This window comes from Zonotrichia albicollis, chromosome 3 (genome assembly GCF_047830755.1).
Source record: "Zonotrichia albicollis isolate bZonAlb1 chromosome 3, bZonAlb1.hap1, whole genome shotgun sequence".
In the NCBI taxonomy this organism is placed as follows: domain Eukaryota; kingdom Metazoa; phylum Chordata; class Aves; order Passeriformes; family Passerellidae; genus Zonotrichia; species Zonotrichia albicollis.
In genome coordinates this window covers 2,044,074-2,071,593 of record NC_133821.1, presented here as the reverse complement: position 1 = coordinate 2,071,593, position 27,520 = coordinate 2,044,074, and the positions used below count along the sequence as shown (strand labels likewise).

Below are 27,520 nucleotides of genomic sequence, written 5' to 3'. Positions count from 1 at the left end.
CCAGAAAACCCAGAACAGTCCCCAAAAAAACCCCAAAGAATCTGAGAAAAACCCCAGAAAATTCCAGGAAAATCCAAAAAAAAAATTCCCTGTGAGAATCCCAGGAAAACCCCAAAAAAACCCTCAGGAAATCCCAGGAAAACCTGAAATGATCCCAAAAAATTCCCAGGAAATCCCAGGAAAATGAGGAAAGATCCCAAAACCCAATCGGTGCTGCCGAGGGAAATTTGGAATTTTGGGAATTTGGGAATTTTGGGAATTTCGGAACTTCCGGAAGGTTCAGTAGACGCAGAGATCCGGGAATTTCATCTCGTACACCGGGATGGAGGGCGGCTGCTGGGAATGTTGGGAATTTTGGGAATTGTGGGAATTTTGGGAATTGTGGGAATGTTGGGAATTTTGGGACGGGCCCAGCACGGCCGAGACGGCGCCCGAGGGACTCGGAGGTGGCCTGGGGGGGAAATCAGGAAAAATGGGAAAAGTGGGAATGTGGGAAAAGTGGGAATTTGGGGTGGGGAATTGGGATTTGGGGTGGGAAAATTTGGGGTGGGAAAAGTGGGAATTCGAGGTGGGAAAAGTGGGAATTTGGGGTGGGAAAAGTGGGAATTTGGGGTAGGAAATTGGGATTTGGGAATGGGATTTGGGATGGGAAAATTGGGAATTTGGGATGGGAATGGGATTTGGGGTGGGAAAAACAGGAATTTGGGGTAGGGAATTGGGATTTGGGAAAATTGGGATTTGGGGTGGGAAAAGTGGGAATTTGGGGTGGGAAAAGGGGATGTGGGGTGGGAATTTGGGATTGGGAATGGGATTTGGGGTGGGAAAAACAGGAATTTGAGGTGGGAAAATTGGAATTTGGGATGGGAAAATTTGCGGTGGGAAAAGTGGGAATTTCAGGTGGGAAAATTTGGGATGGGAATGGGATTTGGGATGGAAAATTGGGATTGGCAAGGGATTTGGGGTGGAAAAATTGGGAATTTGGGGTGGGAAAATTGGGATGGGAATGGGATTTGGGGTGGGAAAATTGGGATTTGGGATGGGAAAATTGGGGATTTAGGGGAGGAAAATTGGAAATTTGGGGTAGGAAAAGTGGGAATTTGGGGTGGGAAATTGGGATGGGAGAATTGGGAATTTGGGGTGAGAAAATTGGGAATTTGGGATGGGAATTGGGATTTGGGGTGGGAAAAATGGGAATTTGGGGTAGGGAATTGGGATTTGGGAAAATTGGGATTTGGGGTGGGAAAATTGGGAATTTGGGGTGGGAAATTGAAATGGGAATGGAAAATGGGATGGGAAAAATGGGGATTTGGGGTGGGAAAAGTGGGAGTTTGGGGTGGGAATTTGGGAAATGGGGAATGGGATTTTGGGTGGGAAAAGTGGGAATTTGGGATGGGAAAAAGTGGGAATTTGGGGCAGGGAATTGGGATTTGGGATGGGAAAAAAAGGGGAGAAAAAGAAAGTTTCAGGCAGGAACAGCAGGAATTCCCAAATTCCCCGTTACCAATCCCAAAATCCCAAATTCCCAATCCCAAATCCCAAATTCCAAATCCCAAATTCCCGACCCTGATCCTGAATTCCCAATCCCAAATTCCCAATCCCAAATTCCCAAATTCCCATCCCAATCCCAAATTCCCAATCCCACATTCCCAACCCTGATCCTGAATTCCCAATCCCAAATTCCCATTCCCAATCCCAACGTCCCCTCCCCATTTCCCAATCCCATCCCCAAATCCCACATTTCTGTCCCCGATCCCACATTCCCAAATCTGATCCCAAATTCCCAGCCCCAATCCCAAATTCCCATTCCCAAATTCCTGTCCCCATTCCCAAACTCCCAATCCCCATTCCCACATTCCTGATCCCAAATTCCCATTCCCATTCTGGAATTCCTGTTCCCATTCCCAAATCCCGTCCCCATTCCCACATTCCTGTCCCCAAATTCCTGATCCCAAATTCCCATTCTCATTCCCAAATTCCCGAATCCCTGATCCCAAGTCCCCATTCCCAAACTCCAAATCCCCATCCCTGATCCCAAATTCCCGCTCCAATTCCCAAATTCCATCACCCATCCCAAATCCTGGCTCCTTCCCCAATTCCCAATCCCAATCCCAAATTCCCGATCCCAAATTCCTGAATTCTGTCATTCCCACATTCCCCCTCATTCCCCCATTGCTGAATTCCCAAATTTCCCAAATCCCCGATCCCCAAATTCCCAAATTTCCCACATTCCCCACATTCCCAAATTCCCCAAAACTCCCAAATTCCCCACATTCCCAAATTTCCCCAATTTCCCCAAATTCCCGAATTCCCCACATTCCCAATTTCCCCAAATTTCCCAAATTCCCAAATTTCCCCAAATTTCCCCAAATTCCCGAATTCCCCACATTCCCAATTTCCCCTGATTTCCCACATTCCCAATTTCCCCAAATTTCCCCAAATTCCCCACATTCCCAAATTCCCGAATTCCCCACATTCCCAATTTCCCCAAATTTCCCAAATTCCCAAATTTCCCCAAATTTCCCCAAATTCCCCACATTCCCCAATTCCCCACATTCCCAAAATTCCCCAATTCCCCACATTCCCAAATTTCCCCACATTCCCCAATTCCCCACATTCCCAAATTCCCCAAATTTCCCAAATTCCCCAATTCCCCACATTCCCCAATTTCCCAAATTTCCCCAAATTCCCAAATTCCCCAATTCCCCACATTCCCAAATTCCCCAAATTTCCTACATTCCCCAATTTCCCACATTCCCCACATTCCCAAATTTCCCCAAATTTCCCACATTCCCAAAATTTCCCCAAATTCCCCACATTCCCAAATTTCCCCAAATTCCCCACATTCCCAAATTCCCCAATTCCCAAATTTCCCCAAATTCCCCAAATTTCCCACATTCCCAAAATTCCCCAATTCCCCACATTCCCCAATTCCCCACATTCCCAAATTCCCCAAATCCCCAAATTTCCCAAATTTCCCACATTCCCCACATTCCCAAATTCCCCAATTCCCCACATTCCCAAAATTTCCCCAAATTCCCCACATTCCCAAAATTCCCCAATTCCCCACATTCCCAAATTCCCCAATTCCCCACATTCCCAAAATTTCCCCAAATTCCCCACATTCCCAAATTCCCCAAATTTCCCAAATTCCCCAATTCCCCACATTCCCAAATTCCCCAATTCCCCAAATTTCCCAAATTCCCCACATTCCCAAATTCCCCACATTCCCAAATTTCCCCAAATTTCCCACATTCCCAAAATTCCCCCAAATTTCTCAAATTCTCCAATTCCCCACATTCCCAAATTTCCCCAAATTTCCCACATTCCCAAATTTCCCAATTCCCCACATTCCCAAATTCCCCAAATTCCCCAAATTTCCCCAAATTCCCAAATTCCCAAAATTCCCAGAATTCCCCAAATTCCCGCATTCCCTCACCGGACGTTGATCTGCAGGATCTGGTTGAGTTTGCTCTGCAGCAGCGACGCCTGCAGGATTAATTAATTAATTAATTAATTAATCACTTAATTAACCGCCTCATTAACTAACGGGAGTCATTAACGAGCTAATGAATTAATTAATTAACGGGGACAGCGAGCAATGGGAATTGGTGAGCGGGAATAGGAAATGGAAACTCATTCCTGGGAATTGGGGAAAAATGGGAATTTTCGTTCCCAAGGGAAAAGCGGGAATTGGGGAAAAGCAGGAATTCTCATTCCCAAGGAAAAGCAGGAATTCCCGTGGGATTTTTCCCCCTTTTGGAATTTTTGGGGTTTTCTCACTTGAGATTCCCAAATCCAGCCCTTCCCTGGCTCCGCCCCAAAGTTCCCATTCCCGGATTTATTCCCAAATTTATTCCTGGCATAATTCCCAGATTTACTTCCAGGATAATTCCCAATTTATTCCTGGGATTATTCCCAGATTTATTCCCGGACTTATTCCCAGGATAATTCCCTGATTTATTCCCAGGATAATTCCCTGATTTATTCCCATGTTTATTCCTAATTTATTCCCGGGATAATTCCCAGATTTATTCCCAGATTTATTCCCAAATTTATTCCCAGGATAATTCCCAATTTATTCCCAGATTTATTGCTGGGATAATTCCCAGATTTATTCCCAAATTTATTCCGGGGCTTTTTCCCAGATTTATTCCTGGTGGAATTCCCAGATTTATTCCCGGGATTTATTCCTGCATTAATTTTTTGAATTCCCAGATTTATTCCCAGATTTATTCCCAGGATAATTCCCAGATTTATTCCTGATCAATTGATTTAATTCCCAGATTTTTTTCCCAGATTATTTTATGTAATTCCCAAATTTTTTTCCCGGAGTTATTCCAGGATTAATTGATTGAATTCCCAGGTTTATTCCCAGATTTATTCCTGGATTAATTGATTGAATTCCCAGGTTTATTCCTGGATTCATTCATTTAATTCCCAGATTTATTCTTGGATTTATTCCCAGGATAATTCCCAGATTTATTCCCAGATTAATTTATTTAATTCCCTGATTTACTCCTGGATTAATTTATTTATTTCCCAGATTTATTCCTGGATTAATTTATTAAATTCCTGGATTTATTTCCTGATTTATTCCTGGATTAATTTACTTAATTCTAGGATTTATTCCTGGATTTATTCCTGGGATAATTCCCGGATTAATTCCTGAAATAATTCCCAGATTTATTCCTGGGATAATTTATTCCTGGACTTTTTCCAGATTTAATCCCAGGTCTATTACTGGATTTTTTCCCAGGATAATTTATTCCTGGATTTATTCCCGGATTAATTTCTTTAATTCCCAAATTTATTTCTGATTAATTTAATTACCAGATTTATTGCTGGATTTATGGATTTATTCCCGGATTTATTCCCAGATTAATTGATTGAATTCCCAGATTTATTCCCGGATTTATTCCCAGATTTATTCCCAGATTAATTGATTGAATTCCCAGATTTATTCCCAGATTTATTCCCAGATTTATTCCCGGATTAATTGATTGAATTCTCGGATTTTTCCCCAGATTTATTCGTGGACTTATTTATTTAATTCCCATATTGATTCCCAAATTAATTCATTTAATTCCCAGATTTATTCCTGGGATTTATTCCCAGATTAATTCATTTAATTCCCAGATTTATTCCTGGATTTATTTCTGTGATAATGCCCAGATTTATTCCTGGATTAATTGACTGAATTCCCAGATTTATTCCCGGATTTATTCCGGATGAATTGATTGCATTCCCAGATTTATTCCAGGATTAATTTATTTAATTCCCATATTTTTTCCTGGACTTATTCCCGAATTAATTGATTGAATTCCCAGATTAATTGATTGCATTCCTGGATTTATGGATTGCATTCTGACCCTGGCCCCGCAGTGTGATTGAATTCCCGGATTTATGGATTAATTCCCAGATTAATGGATTAATTAATTGATTCCCTACCCTGGCCCCGCAGTGTGATGATTGAATTCCTGGATTAATGGATTAATTGACTGAATTCTGACCCTGGCCCCGCAGTGTGATTGAATTCCTGGATTAATTGATTGCATTCCCAGATTAATTAATTAATTGATTCCCTACCCTGGCCCCGCAGTGTGATTGGATTGATGGATTAATTCCCAGATTAATTAATTAATTAATTGATTGCTCACCCTGGCCCCGCAGTGTGATTGGATTAATGGATTAATTCCCAGATTAATTAATTAATTAATTGATTCCCTACCCTGGCCCCGCAGTGCGATTGGATTCCCGGATTTATGGATTAATTCCCAGGTTAATTGACTGACCCTGGCCCCGCAGTGTGATTGAATTCCCGGATTTCTGGATTAATTCCCAGATTAATTAATTAATTAATTGATTGATTCCCTACCCTGGCCCCACAGTGCGCGGCGATCTCCTCGAACGGAGCCTTCTGGAAGCGCAGCTGCAGCCGCCGCCGCTCCCGGGCCTGCTCCTCGGCCGCCACGCTGTCCGCTGGGAGGGGGGAGAGAATAATGGGGGAAATAATGGGGAATAATGGGGGAAAAATGGGGGAAAATGGGGCAAAAATGGGGGGAAATGGGAAAAAAATGGGGCAAAAAAAGGGGGAAAATAATGGGGAAAATTGGGGAAAATGGGAAAAATTGGGGCGGAAAATAGGGGAAAATAATGGGGAAAAAATTGGGGGAAAGGAGGGAAAAATAATAGGGAAAAAATGGGGGAAATAATGGGGGAAAATGGGAAAAAATGCGGCAAAAAAGGGGGAAAATAATGGGGAAAAATTGGGGAAAATGGGGCAAAAAGGGATAAAATGGGGCAGAAAATGGGGAAAAAATGGGGGGAAAAGGGGGGAAAAAAGGGGAAAATATGGGGGAAAAATGGGAAAAAGAATGGGGAAAATAACAGGGAAAATAATGGGGGGAAATGGGAAAAAATTAGGCACAAAATGGGGAAAAAATAGGGGAAAAATGGGGGAAAAAATGGGGAAAATGGAAAAAAATGGGGGAAAATAATGGGAAAAATTGGGGGAAAATAATGGGGGAAATGGGAAAATGACGGGGAAAAGAAGGGGGAAAAGAATGGGGAAAATGGGAAAAACAATGGGGAAAATAATAAGGAAAGTAATGGAAAAAATGGCAATGGGAAAATGGGGAAAAGAATGGGGGAAAAGAATGGGGAAATAATGGGGGAAATACCAGGGGAAATGGGAAAATGATGGGGAAAAGAATGAGGGAAATAACAGGGGAAAATAACGGGAAAAAATAGGAAATGGCAATGGGAAAACGATGGGGAAAATAAGGGAAAAATAATGGGGGAAAACCAGGGAAAAGGGCAAAGGGAAAAGAATGGAGAAAATGGCAATGGGAAAAATGGGAAAAGGAATGGGAAAATAATGGGAAAAACAATGGGGAAAATAATGGGGAAAATGGGAAATACGGCAATGGGAAAAAGAATGGGGGAAATAACGGGGGAAATAATGGGGGAAATAATGGGGAAAATAATAAGGAAAGTAATGGAAAAAATGGCATTGGGAAAATGGGGAAAAGAATGGGGAAATAATGGGGGAAATAATGGGGGAAATAATGGGGAAATAATGGGGGAATAATGGGGGGAATAATGTGGGGAATAATGGGGAAATAATGGGGGAATAATGGGGGAAATAATGGGGGAATAATGGGGAAATAATGGGGAAATAATGGGGAATAATGGGGAATAATGGGGAAAATAATGAGGGAAATAATGGGGGAAATAATGGGGAAAATAATGAGGGAAATAATGGGGGAAATAATGGGGGAAATAATGGGGAATAATGGGGAATAATGGGGAATAATGGGGAAATAATGGGGGGAATAATGGGGGAATAATGGGGGAATAATGGGGAATAATGGGGAATAATGGGGGAAATAATGGGGGAATAATGGGGGAATAATGGGGGATAATGGGGGAAATAATGGGGGAAATAATGGGGAATAATGGGGAATAATGGGGGAATAATGGGGAATAATGGGGGAATAATGGGGGATAATGGGGGAAATAATGGGGGAAATAATGGGGAATAATGGGGGAAATAATGGGGGAAATAATGGGGGAAATAATGGGGAAAATAATGGGGAAAATAATGGGGAATAATGGGGGAAATAATGGGGAATAATGGGGGAAATAATGGGGAAATAATGGGGGAATAATGGGGAATAATGGGGAATAATGGGGAATAATGGGGAATAATGGGGAATAATGGGGAATAATGGGGGAATAATGGGGGAAATAATGGGGGATAATGGGGAATAATGGGGGAATAATGGGGAATAATGGGGAATAATGGGGAATAATGGGGAATAATGGGGGAATAATGGGGGAAATAATGGGGGATAATGGGGGAAATAATGGGGGAAAATGGGAAAAATGGGGCAGAAAATGAGGAAAAAATAGGGGGAAATGGGGAAAAAAGGGGGGCAATTGGGGAAAATTGGGCAAAAAATAATGGGGGAAATGGGAAAAAAGGGGCAAGAAATGCAGGAAAATGGGAAAAAATGGGCAAAAAATTTGGGCAGAAAATGGGAAAAATGCGGGAAAATATGGGGGAAAAAATGGGGCAAAAATGGGGAAAAATGGGGGAATAATGGGGGAAATAATGGGGGAATAATGGGGGAAATAATGGGGGAATAATGGGGGAAATAATGGGGAAATAATGGGGCAAAAAATAATGGGAAAAAATGGGGGAAAAATGGAAGGAAAAATGGGGAATAATGGGGGAATAATGGGGGAAATAATGGGAAATAATGGGGAAATAATGGGGGAGTAATGGGGGAAATAATGGGGGAATAATGGGGGAAATAATGGGGAATAATGGGGGAAATAATGGGAAATAATGGGGGAAATAATGGGGAATAATGGGGGAAATAATGGGGGAATAATGGGGAATAATGGGGAATAATGGGGGAAATAATGGGGGAAATGGGGCAAAAAATAATGGGAAAAAATGGGGGAAAAATGGAAGGAAAAATGGGGAATAATGGGGGAAATAATGGGGGAAATAATGGGGGAAATAATGGGGGAAAAACCAGGGAAAATGGGAAAAAAATGGGGGAAAATAATGGAAAAAATTGGGGGAAAATAATGGGAAAAATTGGGGGAAAATAAAGGGGGCAAAAATGGGGGAAATGGGAAAAATGGGGGAAAAATGGGCAAAATGGGAAAACCGGCAATGGGGGAAATAACGGATAAAAAATGGGAAATGGCAATAGGAAAAATAATGGGGGAAAAATAGGGAAACCGGCAAGGGGAAAATGGAAATGAAAAAAAAAATGGGGAAAATAATTGAGAAAATGGGAAATACGGCAATGGGGAAAAGAATGGGGAAATAACGGGGGAAATAATGGGGAAATAATGGGGGAAATAATGGGGGAAATAATGGGGGAAATGGGGGAAATAATGGGGGGAATAATGGGGAATAATGGGGGAAATAATGGGGGAAATAATGGGGAATAATGGGGGAAATAATGGGAAATAATGGGGAAATAATGGGGGAAATAATGGGGGAAATAATGGAAAAATAATGGGGGAATAATGGGGGAAATAATGGGGAATAATGGGGAAATAATGGGGAATAATGGGGGAATAATGGGGGAAATAATGGGGGAAATAATGGGGGGAATAATGGGGAATAATGGGGAATAATGGGGAATAATGGGGAATAATGGGGGAAATAATGGGGAATAATGGGGGAATAATGGGGGAAATAATGGGGGAAAAATTGGGAAAACAAATCTCAAAACATTCCCAATTGACTCACAAAAATTCCCCCCCAAAAACCCCTAAAAATCCCAAAGAATTCCCAAAAATCCTTAAAAAAAAAAAAACAAAAATCCCCCACAAAAACTCCATTTAAAAATCTCCAAAAATTGCCCCAAAATCCCTAAGAATCCCCAAAAAACCCCAAAAATTCACCCCCAAACCCTATAAAAATTGAAATAATTCTCACAGTTTTAAAAATTCCCAAAAATCCTCCCCAAAAATCCATAAAAACATCAAATCCACCCCCCAAAACCTCATAAAAGTCCCAAAAATTCTCCAAAAAACTCCCCAAAATCCTTTAAAAACCCCCAAATAATCCCCCCAAGAAACCTCCATAAAATCCAAAAACATTCCCAATAATCCCCCATAAAATCCCCCCAAAATCCTTTAAAAAACCCCACAAATCTCCCCAAACCCTATAAAAATTCAAAAAAATTCCCAAAAAATTCACCAAATTCTCCCCAAAATCCTTAAAAAATTTAACCCCATAAAGGTCCCAAAAATTCCCAAAAAATCCCCCAAAAATTCTCCTATAAAATCCTTTAAAAAATCCCAAATAATCCCCCCAAAACCCCCATAAAAATTCAAAAAAAATCCAAAAAAAATTCAAAAAAATTAAAAATAAATTCCAAAAAATTCCAAAAAAATTCCCCCAAAAAACCTCAGTATCCTTCAAAAAAACCCAAAAATTTCCCCTAAAAATCCCTCAAAACCCCTAAAACCCAAAAATCCCAAAAAATCCCCCCAAAATCCTTTAAAAAACCCCACAAATCCCCCAAACCCTATAAAAATTCAAAAAATTCTCCAAAAAATTCCCCAAATTCTCCCCAAAATCCTTAAAAAACTCAACCCCATAAAGGTCCCAAAAATTCCCAAAAATTCCCCAAAAAATCTCCTATAAAATCCTTTAGAAAATCCCAAATAATCCCCCCAAAACCCCCATAAAAATTCAAAAAAATTCCAAAAAAATTCCAAAAAATTCCAAAAAAATTCACAAAAAATTCCCCCAAAAAACCTCGGTATCCTTCAAAAAAACCCAAAAATTTCCCCTAAAAATCCCTCAAAACTCCTAAAACCCAAAAATCCCAAAAAATCCCCCCATAAAATCCCCCCCAAAATCCTTTAAAAAAAACCCCACAAACCCTATAAAAATTTGAAAAAATTATCCAAAAAATTCCCCAAATTCTCCACAAAATCCTTAAAAAACTCAACCCCATAAAGGTCCCAAAAATTCCCAAAAAATTCCCCTACAAAATCCTTTAGAAAATCCCAAATAATCCCCCCAAAACCCCCATAAAAATTCAAAAAAATTTCAAAAAAATTCCAAAAAATTCCCCCAAAAAACTCGGTATCCTTCAAAAAAACCCCAAAATTTCCCCTAAAAAATCCCCCCATAAAATCCCCCCAAAATCCTTTAAAAAAACCCCACAAATCCCCCAAACCCAATAAAAATTCAAAAAAATTCCCCAAAAAATTCCCCAAATTCTCCCCAAAATCCTTAAAAAACTCAACCCCATAAAGGTTCCAAAAATCCCAAAAATTCCCCCAAAAATTCTCCTATAAAATCCTTTAAAAAATCCCAAATAATCCCCCAAAACCCCCATAAAAATTCAAAAAAATTAAAAAAAAAATTAAAAAAAATTTCAAAAAAATCCCCAAAAAATTCCCCAAAAAACCTCAGTATCCTTCAAATAAACCCAAAAATTTCCCCTAAAAATCCCTCAAAACCCCTAAAACCCAAAAATCCAAAAAAATCCCCCATAAAATCCCCCCAAATCCTTTAAAAAACCCCCACAAATCCTAAAAAAATTCGAAAAAATTCTCCAAAAAATTTCCCAAATTCTCCCCAAAATCCTTAAAAAACTCAACCCCATAAAGGTCCCAAAAATTCCCAAAAAATTCCCCAAAAATTCTCCTACAAAATCCTTTAAAAAATCCCAAATAATTCCCCCAAAACCCACATAAAAATTCAAAAAAATTCAAAAAAATTCCCCAAAACTTCTCCTATAAAATCCTTTAAAAAATCCCAAATAATTCCCCCAAAACCCACATAAAAATTCAAAAAAATTCAAAAAAATTCACAAAAAATTCCCCTTAAAAACCTCAGTATCCTTCAAATAAACCCAAAATTTCCCCTAAAAATCCCTCAAAACCCCTAAAACCCAAAAATCCCAAAAAATCCCCCCAAACCCCCATAAAAATTCCAAAAAAATTTAAAAAAAATTCAAAAAATTTCAGAAAAAAAAAAATCAAAAAAATTCCAAAAAATTCACAAAAAATTCCCCCAAAAAACCTCAGTATCCTTCAAATAAACCCAAAAATTTCCCCTAAAAATCCCTCAAAACCCCTAAAACCCCAAAAATCCCAAAAATCCCCCCATAAAACCCCCCAAAATCCTTTAAAAAACCCCACAAATCCCCCAAACCCTATAAAAATTCAAAAAAAATCCCAAAAAATTCCTCGAATTCTCCCCAAAATCTTTAAAAAACTCAACCCCATAAAGGTCCCAAAAATCCAAAAAAATCTCCCAAAAATTCTCCTACAAAATCCCTTAAATAATCCCAAATAATCCTCCCAAAACCCCCATAAAAAATTCAAAAAAATTAAAAAAAAATTAAAAAAAATTTCAAAAAAATCCCAAAAAAATTCCCCAAAAAACCTCGGTATCCTTCAAATAAACCCAAAAAATTCCCCCAAAAATCCCTCAAAACCCCAAAAACCCAAAAATCCAAAAAAATCCCCCATAAAATCCCCCCAAATCCTTTAAAAAAACCCCCCAAATCCTAAAAAAAATTCGAAAAAATTCTCCAAAAAATTTCCCAAATTCTCCCCAAAATCCTTAAAAAACTCAACCCCATAAAGGTCCCAAAAATTCCCAAAAATTCCCCCAAAACTTCTCCTATAAAATCCTTTAAAAAATCCCAAATAATCCCCCAAAACCCACATAAAAATTCAAAAAAATTCAAAAAAATTTCAAAATAATTCAAAAAAAAATTCCAAATATTCCAAAAAAATTCCCCAAAAAACCTCAGTATCCTTCAAATAAACCCAAAAGTTTCTCCTAAAAATCCCTCAAAACCCCTAAAACCCAAAAATCCCAAAAAATCCCCCCAAAATCCTTTAAAAAAACCCACAAATCCTAAAAAATTCGAAAAAATTCTCCAAAAAATTTCCCAAAATTCTCCCCAAAATCCTTAAAAAACTCAACCCCATAAAGGTCCCAAAAATCCCAAAAAAATTCCCCAAAAATTCTCCTATAAAATCCTTTAAAAAATCCCAAATAATCCCCCCAAAACCCCCATAAAAATTCAAAAAAATTCAAATAAAATTTAAAAAAAATTTAAAAAAAATCCAAAAAAATTCCAAAAAAATTCCCCAAAAATTCTCCTATAAAATCCTTTAAAAAATCCCAAATAATCCCCCCAAAACCCCCATAAAAATTCAAAAAAATTCCAAAAAAATTCCAAAAAATCCCCCAAAAATTCAAAAAATTCCAAAAAAATTCACAAAAATTCCCCAAAAAACCTCAGTATCCTTCAAATAAACCCAAAAATTTCCCCTAAAAATCCCTCAAAACCCCTAAAACCCAAAAATCCCTAAAAATCCCCAAAAATCCTTTAAAAAACCCCACAAATCCCCCAAACCCTATAAAAATTCAAAAATAATCGCCCAAAAAATTCCCCAAATTCTCCCCAAAATCCTTAAAAAGTCAACCCCATAAAGGTCCCAAAAATTCCCAAAAATTCTCCTATAAAATCCTTTCAAAAATCCCAAATAATCCCCCCAAACCCCCATAAATATTCCAAAAAAATTCAAAAAAATTTCCAAAAAAATTCAAAAAAAATTCCAAAAAATTCCAAAAAAATTCCCCAAAAAACCTCAGTATCCTTGAAATAAACCCAAAATTTCCCCTAAAAATCCCTCAAAACCCCTAAATCCCAAAAATCCCTAAAAATCCCCCATAAAATCCCCCCAAATCCTTTAAAAAAACCCCACAAACCCTATAAAAATTTGAAAAAATTCTCCAAAAAATTCCCCAAATTCTCCACAAAATCCTTAAAAAACTCAACCCCATAAAGGTCCCAAAAATTCCCAAAAAATTCCCCTACAAAATCCTTTAGAAAATCCCAAATAATCCCCCCAAAACCCCCATAAAAATTCAAAAAAATTTCAAAAAAATTCCCAAAAAATTCCCCCAAAAAACTCGGTATCCTTCAAAAAAACCCCAAAATTTCCCCTAAAAAATCCCCCCATAAAATCCCCCCAAAATCCTTTAAAAAAACCCCACAAATCCCCCAAACCCAATAAAAATTCAAAAAAATTCCCCAAAAAATTCCCCAAATTCTCCCCAAAATCCTTAAAAAACTCAACCCCATAAAGGTCCCAAAAATCCCCCAAAAATTCTCCTACAAAATCCTTTAAAAAATCCCAAATAATCCCCCAAAAACCCCCATAAAAATTCAAAAAAATTCCCCAAAACTTCTCCTATAAAATCCTTTAAAAAATCCCAAATAATCCCCCCAAAACCCACATAAAAATTCAAAAAAATTCAAAAAAATTTCAAAATAATTCAAAAAAAAATTCCAAAAAATTCCAAAAAAAATTCCCCAAAAAACCTCATTATCCTTCAAAAAAACCCAAAAATTTCTCCTAAAAATCCCTCAAAACCCCTAAAACCCAAAAATCCCAAAAAATTCCCAAAAAACCCAAAAATTCCCAAATTCCTGCTCACCGATGGCTTTTTTCAGGGTCTCGTAGGTGATTTCCTCAGCCGGGGCTCTCTGGAAAACAAAATTTGGGATCAAATTCTGGGAAAATCCCAAAAAATCCCAAATTCCCACAAAAAATCCCAAAATTCCCAATTCTGGGAAAATCCCTAAACCCCCCCAAAAAAACCCCAAAAATTCCCAAATCTGGGGAAATTCAAATAAACCTCAAATTCTCCCCAAAATAAAAAAAAATCCACAAAAATTCCAATTCTGGAAAAAAACCCCAAAATCCCCATTGAAGGGAAATCCTAAAGAAATCCCAAAACCCTCAAATTTTCCTTAAAAATTCCTCCAAAAATCCCAAAAAAAATCCCAAAAATCCCAAATAAAAAATAAAAAAATCCCAAATGGCCCCAAAAAACCCAAATCCCAAAAATAAAGAAAATCCCAAAAAATTCCTCCAAAAATCCCAAAAAATCCCAAAAAATCCCAAAAATCTCAATTCTGAAATATCCCAAAATCCCCCCAAAAAATCCCAAAAATTCCAATTCTGGGAAAATCCCAAATAAAAAAAAAAAATCCCAAATGCCCCCAAAAAACCCCAAATCCCAAAAATAAAGAAAATCCCAAAAAATTCCTCCAAAAATCCCAAAAAATCCCCCAAAAAATCCCAATTCTGAAATATCCCAAAATCCCCCCCAAAAAACCCCCAAAAATCCCAAATAAAAAACTAAAAAAATCCCAAATGGCCCCAAAAACCCAAATCCCAAAAATAAAGAAAATCCCCAAAAATTCCTCCAAAAATCCCCAAAAAATCCCAAAAAATCCCAAATCTCAATTCTGAAATATCCCAAAATCCCCCCCAAGAAATTCCCAAAAATCCCAAATAAAAAATCCCAAATGGCCCCAAAAAACCCAAATCCCAAAAATAAAGAAAATCCAAAAAAAATTCCTCCAAAAATCCCAAAAAATCCCAAAAATCCCAATTCTGAAATTTTCCAAAATTCCCCCAAAAAAACCCAAAAATCCCAAATAAAAAAAATCCCAAATGGCCCCAAAAAACCCAAATCCCAAAAATAAAGAAAATCCCACAAAAATTCCTCCAAAAACCCCAAAAAATCCCAAAAATCCCAATTCTGAAATTTTCCAAATTCCCCCCAAAAATTCCTCCAAAAAATCCCAAAAAAATCCCCAAAAATCCCAAATCCCAATTCTGAAATATCCCAAAATCCCCCCCAAAAAAACCCCAAAAATCCCAAATAAAAAATTAAAAAATCCCAAATGGCCCCAAAAACCCAAATCCCAAAAATAAAGAAAATCCCCACAAAAATTCCCCAAAATATTCAAATTCTGGGAAAATCCCAAAAAATTCCAGCCTGAAATTTTTTAGGATTTTTGGGGATTTTTATTTTATTTTATTGTATTTTATTTTATTTTATTTTATGGGTTTTTTTGGTGAGATTTTACTTTAATTTAATTGAATTTAATTTAATGTAACTTAATTTAATTTAATTTAATTTTACAAGGGTTTTTGGGGGGATTTTGTGGGATTTTACTTTTATTTTATTTTATATTATTTTATTTTATTTTATTTTATTTTATTTTATGGTTTTTTTTGTGGGAATTTAAATTTAATTTAATTTAATTTAATTTTAATTTATTTATTTTTACAGGGTTTTTTGGGGGGCATTTTGTGGGATTTTACTTTTATTTGATTTGACTTGTTTTTATGGGTTTTTGGTGAGATTTTAATTTAATTTAATTTATTTTAATTTTACAAGGTTTTTTGGGGGCATTTTGTGGGAATTTACTTTTATTTTATTTTATTTTATTTTAATTTATTTTATTTTATTTTATGGTTTTGGGTTTTTTTCCTTTTTTAATTTTGGATTTTTTTACAATTTCTTTTTTTTGTTTTCATTTCTTGACTTAAAATTTTTTTCTGCTTTTGGGGTTTTTTTTGTTTGGTTTTGAATTCAGTTTTCTGATGTTTTAGGGGATTTTTAATTTGATTTTTTGGGGTTTTATTTTGGTTTTTTCTGAGTTTTTTTGCCTTTTTTAATTTTGTTTTTTTTTTATTATTTTTTAATTTATTTTATTTTTAAATTCTTTTTTCTTTTTGGCTTTTAAAATTTTGGGTTTTTTTCTTTTTGGCTTTTTAATTTGTTTTTTTTTTCTTTTTGGAATTTTTAATTTTGGGGTTTTTTGGCCTTTTTAATTTGGAGATTTTTGGGTTTTTTTCTTTTTTAATTTGGCTTTTTTTCCCCTTTTTTGCCCTTTTAAATTTGTTTTTTTTCTTCCTTTTTTACCTTTTCATTTGACTTTTGGGATTTTTTTAATTTGCAGGTTTTGGGGTTTTTTCCTTTTTTTAATTTTTTTTGTTGTTGTTTTTGGGTTCTTTTAAATTTTGGGGTTTTTTGGAATTTGGATTTTTTTTCTTTTTTCTTGTTTTTCTTCTTTGTTTGTTACAGATTTTTTGCTGCATTTTTCTATTTTTTCTTTTTAAAATTAGAAATTTTTAAAATTTTTCTTCTTAATTTTTTGCCTTTTTTAATTTTGGTGTTTTATTGATTATTTTTTTATTTTTTTATATTTAAATTATTTTTTCTTTTTGGCTTTTAAAATGTTGTGGTTTTTTTTCTTTTTGGCTTTTTAATTCTTTTTTTTTCTTTTTGGAATTTTTAATTTTGGGGTTTTTTGGCCTTTTAAATTTGGAGATTTTTGGGTTTTTTCCTTTTTTAATTTTGATTTTTTCCCCTTTTTTGCCCATTTTAATTTGGTTTTTTCTTCCTTTTTTACCATTTAATTTGAGTTTTGGGATTTTTTTAATTTGCAGGTTTTGGGGTTTTTTTCTTTTTTTAATTTGGGTTTTTTGATGTTTTTGGGGATTTTTAATTTGATTTTTTTTGGTGTTTTTTGAGGGATTTTATTTTGGTTTTCTGCTTTTTTTGCCTTTTTTAATTTTGGTTTTTTTATTTTTTAATTTTTAAATTCTTTTTTTTGCTCTTAAAATTTTGTGGTTTTTTCTTTTTGGCTTTTTAATTTTTTTTCTTTTTGGATTTTTAATTTTGGGTTTTTTTGGCCTTTTTCATTTGGAGATTTTTGGGTTTTTTCCTTTTTTAATTTTGATTTTTTCCCCTTTTTTGCCCTTTTAAATTTAGTTTTTTTCTTCCTTTTTTACCTTTTAATTTGACTTTTGGGATTTTTTTAATTTGCAGGTTTTGGGATTTATTTCTTTTTTTAATTTGGCTTTTTTGGTTGTTGTTTTTGGGGATTTTTAATTTGATTTTTTGGGGTTTTTTGAGGGATTTTATTTTGTTTTTCTGCTTTTTTTCTTCCTTTTTTAATTTTGGTTTTTTAGTTTTTAAATTTTTCTATTTTTAAATTCTTTTTCCTTTTTGGCTTTCAAAATTTTGTGATTTTTTATTTTGGAATTTTAATTTTTTTTCTTTTTGGAATTTTTAATTTTAGAGTATTTTTTCTTTTTATTTGGGAGTTTTTTGGTCTTTTGAATTTGGAGATTTTTGGGGTTTTTTTCTATTTTTATTTTGATTTTTTCCCCTTTTTTGCCCATTTTAATTTGGTTTTTTTCTTGCTTTTTTACCTTTTAATTTGCAGTTTTTGGAGTTTTTTTCTTTTTTTTAATTTGGGTTTTTTTTGGTGTTGTTTTTGGGGATTTTTAATTTGATTTTTTGGGGTTTTTTGAGGGATTTTATTTTGTTTTTCTGCTTTTTTTGCCTTTTTAATTTTTTTTTATTTTTTAATTTTTAAATTCTTTTTTTTGCTCTTAAAATTTTGTGGCTTTTTCTTTTTGGCGTTTTAAAATATTTTTTTTTGAATTTTTAATTTTGGTGTTTTTGGCCATTTTAATTTGGAGATTTATGGGGTTTTTTTCTATTTTAAGTTGGATTTTTTCCCCTTTTTTGCCCATTTTAATTTGCTTTTTTCTTCCTTTTTTACCTTTTCATTTGGGTTTTGGGATATTTTGAATTTGCAGGTTTTGGTTTTTTTTTCTTTTTTTAATTTGGGTTTTTTGTTGTTGTTTTTGGGTTCTTTTAAATTTTGGGGTTTTTTGGAATTTGGATTTTTTTGGCTTTTTTCCTGTTTTTCTTTGTTGTTTGTTCTAGAATTTTCTGCCTTTTTTTCTGCATTTTTCAAATTTTTCTTTCTAAAATCAGAATTTTTAAAAATTTTTCTTCTTAATTTTTGGCCTTTTTTAATTTGAGTTTTTAATTGGTTTTTTTCTTTTATAAATTTCGATTTTTTTTTCTGTTTTTTGGGCCTTTTTTTTTGAATTTTTCTGACTTTTTTGGTTTTCTTTCTTTTCCTCAGAGTTTTTTCCTTTTTTTTGGTATTTTAAAATTTTGGCATTTTTGCCTTTTTTAATTTGGGTTTTAAATTGCTTTTTCTGTTACTTTTTTGTGGTTTTTGAATGTGGATTTTTTCTTTTTTAATTTTTTTATTTTTTTTGTTTTGTTTTTAAACTTTTTTCTTTATTTAATTCAATTTTTTGTTGGTTTTAATTCATTTTTTTTTTTTTGTTTTTTCTTTTTAAATTTAGATATTTTTTTTATTATTTTTCCTTCTCCCACAAAATATTTTTCCTTTTTTGGCGCCTTTTTTATATTTTTTCTTTTTAAACTTAGAAATGTTGAAAATTTTTTTTGTTAATTTTTTTGCCTTTTTTGGGCTTTTTAAATTTTATTTTTTCTTGTATTTTTTTCTTTTTGAATGTTGGTTTTTTTGCTTTTTTGGTGTCTTTCAATTTTTTTAATTTTATTTTTTAATTTTTTTGTTTTTTCTCTTTTCAAACTGTTTGCCTTTTTTGGTGCCTCTTTTCTTTTTAATTTTAATATTTTTTCAGAGAATTTTTTTAATTTTAAATTTATTTTTATTTTGTTTTAAACACTTTTTTTCCTTTTTTTTGGTTTTTTTTTTGTGTTTTTTCAGGTTTTTTTTGCTTTTTTCCCCCCAACCCCAGAATTTCTGATTTTTGTGCAGATTCTGGGGGGAAATTTGGGAATTTGGATAAATTTGGGGAATTTTGGTGCCTTTTTTGAAATTTACTCTTTTTCTTTTTTACCTTTCCTCACAGAATTTCCATGCCTTTTTATATTTTTATTTATTTTTTTAAATTAGAAATTTTTAAAATTTTTCTTTTTGAATTTTTTTTTGCATTTTTTGCTGCCTTTTTTTCTTTTTAATTTTAATTTTTTTTCAGAGACATTTTTTTAATTTTAAATTAATTTTAATTTTGTTTTGAACGCTTTTTTTGGGGGTTTTTTTTGGTTTTTTTAGGTTTTTTTTGCTTTTTTTTCCCCCCAACCCCAGAATTTCTGATTTTCAGGCAGGAATTCTGGGGGAAATTTGGATAAATTTGGGGAATTTTGGTGCCTTTTTTGAAATTTACTCTTTTTTTTTTTTACCTTTCCTCACAGAATTTCCATGCCTCTTAAATTTTTTAAAAATTTTTTAAAATTAGAAATTTTTAAAATTTTTTTCATTTTTTTTCCATTTTTTTTCTTTTTTTTTTGCCGCCATTTTTTCTTTTTAATGATAATACTTTTATCAAAGAATTTTTTTTGTTTTTAATTTATTTTTATTTTGCTTTGAACACTTTTTTTTTGGGTATTTTTTCTGTTTTTTTCAGGGTTTTTTTTGCTTTTTTCCCCCAACCCCAGAATTTCTGATTTTCAGGCAGCAATTCTGGGGGAAATTTGAGAATTTTGATAAATTTGGGGAATTTTGGTGCCTTTTTTGAAATTTATTCTTCTTTTTTTTTTTACCTTTCCTCACAGAATTTCCATGCCTTTTTATTTTTTTTTTTTATTTTTTAAAAACAGAAATTTTTTAAATTTTTCTTTTTGAATTTTTTTGCCACCTTTTTTTCTTTTTAATTCGAATACTTTTTTCAGAGAATTTTTTTTAATTTTAAATTAATTTTTATTTGGTTTTGAACGCTTTTTTTGGGTTTTTTTCGTGTTTTTTCAGGGTTTTTTTTGCTTTTTTTTAATAATACTTTTTTCAAATAATTTTTTTTGTTTTTAATTTATTTTTATTTTGTTTTAAACACTTTTTTTCCTTTTTTTTGTTTTTTTTTTTGTGTTTTTTCAGGTTTTTTTTTTGCTTTTTTCCCCCCCAACCCCAGAATTTCTGATTTTTGTGCAGGAATTCTGGGGGAAATTTGAGAATTTGGATAAATTTGGGGAATTTTGGTGCCTTTTTTGAAATTTATTCTTCTTTTTTTTACCTTTCCTCACAGAATTTCCATGCCTTTTTATATTTTTTTAAAATTAGAAATTTTTAAAAATTTCCTTTTTTAATTTTTTTTGCCGCTTTTTTTTCTTTTTAATTCTAATACTTTTTTCAGAGAATTTTTTGTTGTTTTTTAAATTTTAAATTTATTTTTATTTTGTTTTGAATGCATTTTTCCTTTTTTTTTGTTTTTTTTTGCATTGTTTCATTTTCAGAGATTTTTTTTTATTTTAAATTTATTTTTATTTTGTTTTGAATGCTTTTTTTGGGTTTTTTCGTGTTTTTCAGGGGGTTTTTTTGCTTTTTTTTAATAATACTTTTTTCAAAGAATTTTTTTGTTTTTAATTTATTTTTATTTTGTTTTGAACGCTCTTTTTGGGTTTTTTTTTTTGTTTTTTTGTGTTTTTTCAGGTTTTTTTTTGCTTTTTTTCCCCCCAACCCCAGAATTTCTGATTTTTGTGCAGGAATTCTGTGGGAATTTTGGGAATTTGGATAAATTTGGGGAATTTTGGTGCCTTTTTTGAAATTTACTCTTTTTCTTTTTTACCTTTCCTCACAGAATTTCCATGCCTTTTTATATTTTTTTAAATTTTTTAAAATTAGAAATTTTTAAAATTTTTCTTTTTGAATTTTTTTTGCCGCCTTTTTTTTCTTTTTAATGATAATACTTTTTTCAGAGAATTTTTTTTGTTTTTTTAATTTTAAATTAATTTTTATTTTGTTTTGAATGTTTTTTTTTTTTCTTTTTTTTTGTGTTTTTTTTCAGGTTTTTTTTTGCTTTTTTTCCCCCAACCCCAGAATTTCTGATTTTTGTGCAGGAATTCTGGGGGAATTTTGAGAATTTTGATAAATGTGGGGAATTTTGGTGCCTTTTTTGAAATTTACTCTTTTTCTTTTTTACCTTTCCTCACAGAATTTCCATGCCTTTTTATATATTTTTAAAATTTTTTAAAATTAGAAATTTTTAAAATTTTTTTTCTTTTTTTTTTTAATTTTTTTTCTTTTTTTGCCGCCATTTTTTCTTTTTAATGATAATACTTTTTTCAGAGAATTTTTTTTAATTTTAAGTTTATTTTTATTTTGTTTTAAACACTTTTTTTCCTTTTTTTTGGTTTTTTTTTGTGTTTTTTCAGGGTTTTTTTTTTTGCTTTTTTCCCCCAACCCCAGAATTTCTGATTTTCAGGCAGGAATTCTGTGGGAATTTTGGGAATTTGGATAAATTTGGGGAATTTTGGTGCCTTTTTTGAAATTTATTCTTCTTTTTTTTAACCTTTCCTCACAGTATTTCCATGCCTTTTTATATTTTTTTATTTTTATTTTTTAAAATTAGAAATTTTTAAAATTTTTCTTTTTCATTTTTTTTGCTGCCTTTTTTTCTTTTTAATTCAAATACTTTTTTCAGAGAATTTTTTTGGTTTTTTTTTAATTTAAAATTAATTTTTATTTTGTTTTGAACGCTTCTTTTCCTTTTTTTGGTTTTTTTCGCATTTTTTCATTTTCAGAGAATTTTTTTAATTTTAAATTTATTTTTATTTTGTTTTGAAGGCTTTTTTTTTCTTTTTTTTGGGTTTTTTTGTGTTTTTTCAGGGTTTTTTTTTTGCTTTTTTTTTAATAATACTTTTTTCAAAGAATTTTTTTTAATTTTAAGTTTATTTTTATTTTGTTTTAAACACTTTTTTTCCTTTTTTTTGGTTTTTTTTGTGTTTTTCAGGTTTTTTTTTTGCTTTTTTTTCCCCCCAACCCCAGAATTTCTGATTTTCAGGCAGGAATTCTGGGGGGAAATTTGAGAATTTGGATAAATTTGGGGAATTTTGGTGCCTTTTTTGAAATTTATTCTTCTTTTTTTTACCTTTCCTCACAGAATTTCCATGCCTTTTTATATTTTTTTAAAATTTTTTAAAATTAGAACTTTTAAAAATTTTTCTTTTTCATTTTTTTGCTGCCTTTTTTTCTTTTTAATTCTAATACTTTTTTCAGAGAATTTTTTTTGTTGTTTTTTAAATTTTAAATTAATTTTTATTTGGTTTTGAACGCTTTTTGGGTTTTTTTTCGTGTTTTTTCAGGTTTTTTTTTTTTGCTTTTTTTTTAATGATAATACTTTTATCAGAGAATTTTTTTAATTTTAAATTTATTTTTATTTTGTTTTGAACGCTTTTTTTCCTTTTTTTTGTTTGTTTTTTTTTTTGTGTTTTTCAGGGTTTTTTTTTTGCTTTTTTTTCCCCCAATCCCAGAATTTCTGATTTTTGTGCAGGAATTCTGTGGGAATTTTGGGAATTTGGATAAATTTGGGGAATTTTGGTGCCTTTTTTGAAATTTAATCTTTTTCTTTTTTACCTTTTCTCACAGAATTTCCATGCCTTTTTATTTTTTTTATTTTCTAAAATTAGAAATTTTTTAAATTTTTCTTTTTAATTTTTTTGCTGCCTTTTTTTCTTTTTAATTCTAATACTTTTTTCAGAGAATTTTTTTTTAATTTTAAATTAATTTTTATTTGGTTTTGAACGCTTTTTTTTGGTTTTTTTCGTGTTTTTTCAGGTTTTTTTTTGCTTTTTTTTCCCCCCAACCCCAGAATTTCTGATTTTTGTGCAGGAATTCTGGGGGGAATTTTGGGAATTTGGATAAATTTGGGGAATTTTGGTGCCTTTTTTTGAAATTTACTCTTTTTCTTTTTTACCTTTCCTCACAGAATTTCCATGCCTTTTTATGTATATTTTTTTTTAATTAGAAATTTTTTAAATTTTTCTTTTGAATTTTTTTTGCCTTTTTTTCTTTTTAATTCTAATACTTTTTTCAGAGAATTTTTTTGTTGTTTTTTTTAATTTTAAATTAATTTTTATTTTGTTTTGAACGCTTTTTTTTTTGTTTTTTTTCGTGTTTTTTCGTGTTTTTTCAGGTTTTTTTTTGCTTTTTTTCCCCCCAACCCCAGAATTTCTGATTTTCGGGCAGGAATTGGGTGGGAAATTTGGGAATTTGGAAAAATGTGGGGAATTTTGGTGCCTTTTTTGAAATTTATTCTTCTTTTTTTTACCTTTCCTCACAGAATTTCCATGCCTTTTTATATTTTTTTATTTTTATTTTTTAAAATTAGAAATTTTTAAATTTTTCTTTTTCTTTTTTTTTGCTGTCTTTTTTTCTTTTTAATTCTAATACTTTTTTCAGAGAATTTTTTTTAATTTTAAATTAATTTTTATTTTGTTTTGAATGCTTTTTATTGGGGGTTTTTTTTCGTGTTTTTTCAGGTTTTTTTTTTTTTGCTTTTTTTAATTATAATACTTTTATCAAAGAATTTTTTTTGTTTTTAATTTATTTTTATTTTGTTTTAAACACTTTTTTTCCTTTTTTTTTGGTTTTTTTTGGTTTTTTTTCAGGTTTTTTTTTGCTTTTTTCCCCCCAACCCCAGAATTTCTGATTTTTGTGCAGGAATTCTGGGGGAAATTTGGATAAATTTGGGGAATTTTGGTGCCTTTTTTGAAATTTATTCTTCTTTTTTTTACCTTTCCTCACAGAACTTCCATGCCTTTTTATATTTTTTTTTTATTTTTTAAAATTAGAAATTTTTAAAATTTTTAAAATTTTTTTTTTCATTTTTTTGCCGCCTTTTTTTCTTTTTAATTCTAATACTTTTTTCAGAGAATTTTTTTTTTTTTTAATTTTAAATTTATTTTTATTTTGTTTTGAACGCTTTTTTTTGGGGTTTTTTTGTGTTTTTTCAGGGTTTTTTTTGCTTTTTTTTAATGATAATACTTTTTTCAAATAATTTTTTTAATTTTAAGTTTATTTTTATTTTGTTTCAAACACTTTTTTTTCCCTTTTTTTTTGGTTTTTTTTGTGTTTTTTCAGGTTTTTTTTGCTTTTTTTTCCCCCCAACCCCAGAATTTCTGATTTTTGGGCAGGAATTCTGTGGGAAATTTGAGAATTTTGATAAATTTGGGAATTTTGGTGCCTTTTTTGAAATTTACTCTTTTTCTTTTAACCTTTTCTCACAGAATTTCCATGCCTTTTTATATTTTTTTTTATTTTTTAAAATAAGAAATTTTGAAAATTTTTCTTTTTCATTTTTTTTGCCACCTTTTATTCTTTTTAATTCTAATACTTTTTTCAGAGAATTTTTTTTTAATTTTAAATTAATTTTTATTTGGTTTTGAATGCTTTTTTTTGGTTTTTTTTCGTGTTTTTTCAGGGTTTTTTTTGCTTTTTTTTAATAATACTTTTTTCAAAGAATTTTTTTTAATTTTAAATTTATTTTTATTTTGTTTTGAATGCTTTTTTTTTTGTTTTTTCGTGGTTTTTTTTGTGTTTTTTCAGGTTTTTTTTTGCTTTTTTTTCCCCCCAACCCCAGAATTTCTGATTTTCAGGCAGGAATTCTGTGGGAATTTGGATAAATTTGGGGAATTTTGGTGCCTTTTTTGAAATTTACTCTTTTTCTTTTTTACCTTTTCTCACAGAATTTCCATGCCTTTTTATATTTTTTTTTTATTTTTTAAAATCAGAAATTTTTTAAATTTTTCTTTTTAATTCTAATACTTTTTTCAGAGAATTTTTTTTGTGGTTTTTTTAATTTTAAATTAATTTTTATTTTGTTTTGAACGCTTTTTTTGGGGTTTTTTGGGGTTTTTTTCGTGTTTTTTCAGGTTTTTTTTGCTTTTTTTTTCCCCCCAACCCCAGAATTTCTGATTTTTGTGCAGGAATTCTGTGGGAAATTTGAGAATTTTGGTGCCTTTTTTGAAATTTATTCTTCTTTTTTTTACCTTTCCTCACAGAATTTCCATGCCTTTTTATATTTTTTTTTTAATTAGAAATTTTTAAAATTTTTCTTTTTGAATTTTTTTTGCCGCCTTTTTTTCTTTTTAATTCTAATACTTTTTTCAGAGATTTTTTTTTAATTTTAAATTAATTTTTATTTTGTTTTGAATGCTTTTTTTTGGGTTTTTTTCGTGTTTTTTCAGGTTTTTTTTTTTTTGCTTTTTTTTAATGATAATACTTTTATCAGAGAATTTTTTTTTAATATTAAATTTATTTTTATTTGGTTTTGAACACTTTTTTTGGGGTTTTTTTGTGTTTTTTTTCAGGTTTTTTTTTGCTTTTTTTTCCCCCCAACCCCAGAATTTCTGATTTTTGTGCAGGAATTCTGGGGGAAATTTGGGAATTTGGATAAATTTGGGAATTTTGGGAGATTTCCAGACCTGTTCCCTCTCGGGGCTGTTCCTGGACTCGACCTCGACCTGCAGGGAAATCGTCTCGCCCACGCTCTTCCTCTTGCTCAGCCCCTCCTCATCTGAAAAATGGGAATTTTGGGCTCAAATCCAACAGGAATCCCAAAAAAATCCAGCTGGGATTTGGGATTTGGGGTGGGAAACAAAAATCCCGAAAAAAATCTGAATTTCAGCACGGAAAATCCCAAAATTCCCATAAAAAATCCCAAATTTTGGGCTCAAATCCAACAGAAATCCCAAAAAATCCAGCTGGGATTTGGGATTTAGGGTGGGAAGGAAAAAATCCCGAAAAAAATCTGAATTTAGCACAGAAAAACCCCAAAATTCCCATTAAAAAATCCCAAATTTTGGGCTCAAATCCAACAGAAATCCCAAAAATTCCAGCTGGGAATTTGGGATTTGGGGTGGGAAGGAAAAAATCCCGAAAAAAATCGGAATTTCAGCACAGAAAAACCAAAAATTTCTACAAAAAAATCAAAATTCACTCACAAAAAACCCCAAATTTCCTTCCCAGAAAATTCCCCAAATCCCAAAGAATTCCCACAAAATCCAGCGGGAATTTGGGATTTGGGGTGGGAAGGAAAAAATCCCGAAAAAAATCTGAATTTAGCACAGAAAAACCCAAAATTCCCACAAGAAAAAATGAAATTCACCCCCAAAAGAGCCAAATTCTCAATGAGGCAAAAACGGCCCCAAATCCAACAGAAATCCCAAAAAAATCCAGCTGGGATTTGGGATTTGGGGTGGGAAGGAAAAATCCCCAAAAAAATCTGAATTTCAGCACAGAAAAACCCAAAATTTCCTCACAAAAAATCAAAATTTCCTCACAAAAACGGCCCCAAATCCAACAGGAATCCCAAAAAAATCCAGCTGGGATTTGGGATTTGGGGTGGGAAGGAAAAATCCCGAAAAAATCTGAATTTAGCACAGAAAATCCCAAAATTCCTGCAAAAAAAATCAAAATTTTCTCACAAAAACGGCCCCAAATCCCAAAGAATTCCCAAAAAATCCAGCTGGAATTCAGGATTTGGGGTGGGAAGGAAAAATCCCAAAAAAAATCTGAATTTCAGCACAGATTTTCTTTCCTTCTCACAGAAAAACCCAAAATTCCTGCAAAAAAATCAAAATTTCCTCACAAAAACGGCCCCAAATCCCAAAGAATTCCCAAAAAAATCCAGCTGGGATTCGGGATTTGGGGGTGGGAAGGAAAAATCCCGAAAAAAATCTGAATTTAGCACAGAAAACCCCAAAATTCCCATTAAAAATCCCAAATTTTGGGCTCAAATCCAACAGAAATCCCAAAAATTCCAGCTGGGAATTTGGGATTTGGGGTGGGAAGGAAAAATCCCGAAAAAAATCTGAATTTAGCACAGAAAAACCCAAAATTCCTGCAAAAAATCCCAAATTTTGGGCTCAAATCCAACAGAAATCCCAAAAATTCCAGCTGGGATTTGGGGTTTGGGGTGGGAAACAAAAATCCCCAAAAAAATCGGAATTTCAGCACAGAAAAACCCAAAATTTCCACCAAAAAAAAAATCAAAATTCACTCACAAGAAAGCCCAGATTTCACTCCCAGAGGCAAAAAATTCCCCAAATCCCAAAGAATTCCCACAAAAATCCAGCTGGGATTTGGGATTGGGGGTGGGAAGGAAAAATCCCCAAAAAAATCTGAATTTGGCACAGAAAATCCCAAAATTTCCTCCAAAAAAAATCAAAATTCACTCACAAAAAACCCCAAATTTCCTTCCCAGAAAATTCCCCAAATCCCAAAGAATTCCCACAAAATCCAGGTGGGATTTGGGATTTGGGGTGGGAAGGAAAAATCCCGAAAAAAATCTGAATTTCAGCACAGAAAATCCCAAAATTCCCACAAAAAAATCGAAATTCACCCCCAAAAGAGCCAAATTCTCAATGAGGCAAAAACGGCCCCAAATCCCAAAGAAATCCCAAAAAAATCCAGCTGGGATTCGGGATTTGGGGTGGGAAACAAAAATCCCGAAAAAAATCTGAATTTCAGCACGGAAAATCCCAAAATTCCCATAAAAAATCCCAAATTTTGGGCTC

The 27,520-nt window shown here is 32.3% G+C and overlaps 1 protein-coding gene across 2 annotated transcripts in view; it reads right to left on the bottom strand.

The window, feature by feature from the left end:
* EFR3B (EFR3 homolog B) overlaps positions 1–27,520 on the bottom strand; it is a 63,693-nt gene continuing 36,173 nt past the window's right edge. The window contains exons 15-19 of one of the 2 annotated variants that reach the window (XM_074536434.1): positions 25,427–25,518; positions 14,012–14,060; positions 5,876–5,979; positions 3,437–3,486; positions 1–451 (exon numbers count right to left, since the gene is read on the bottom strand). In XM_074536434.1, the coding sequence (XP_074392535.1) occupies positions 280–451; positions 3,437–3,486; positions 5,876–5,979; positions 14,012–14,060; positions 25,427–25,518 (467 nt within the window). In that variant the 3' untranslated portion in view covers positions 1–279. The remainder of the gene's footprint in view (positions 452–3,436; positions 3,487–5,875; positions 5,980–14,011; positions 14,061–25,426; positions 25,519–27,520) is intronic. The other variant, XM_074536433.1, reaches the window with a different exon arrangement.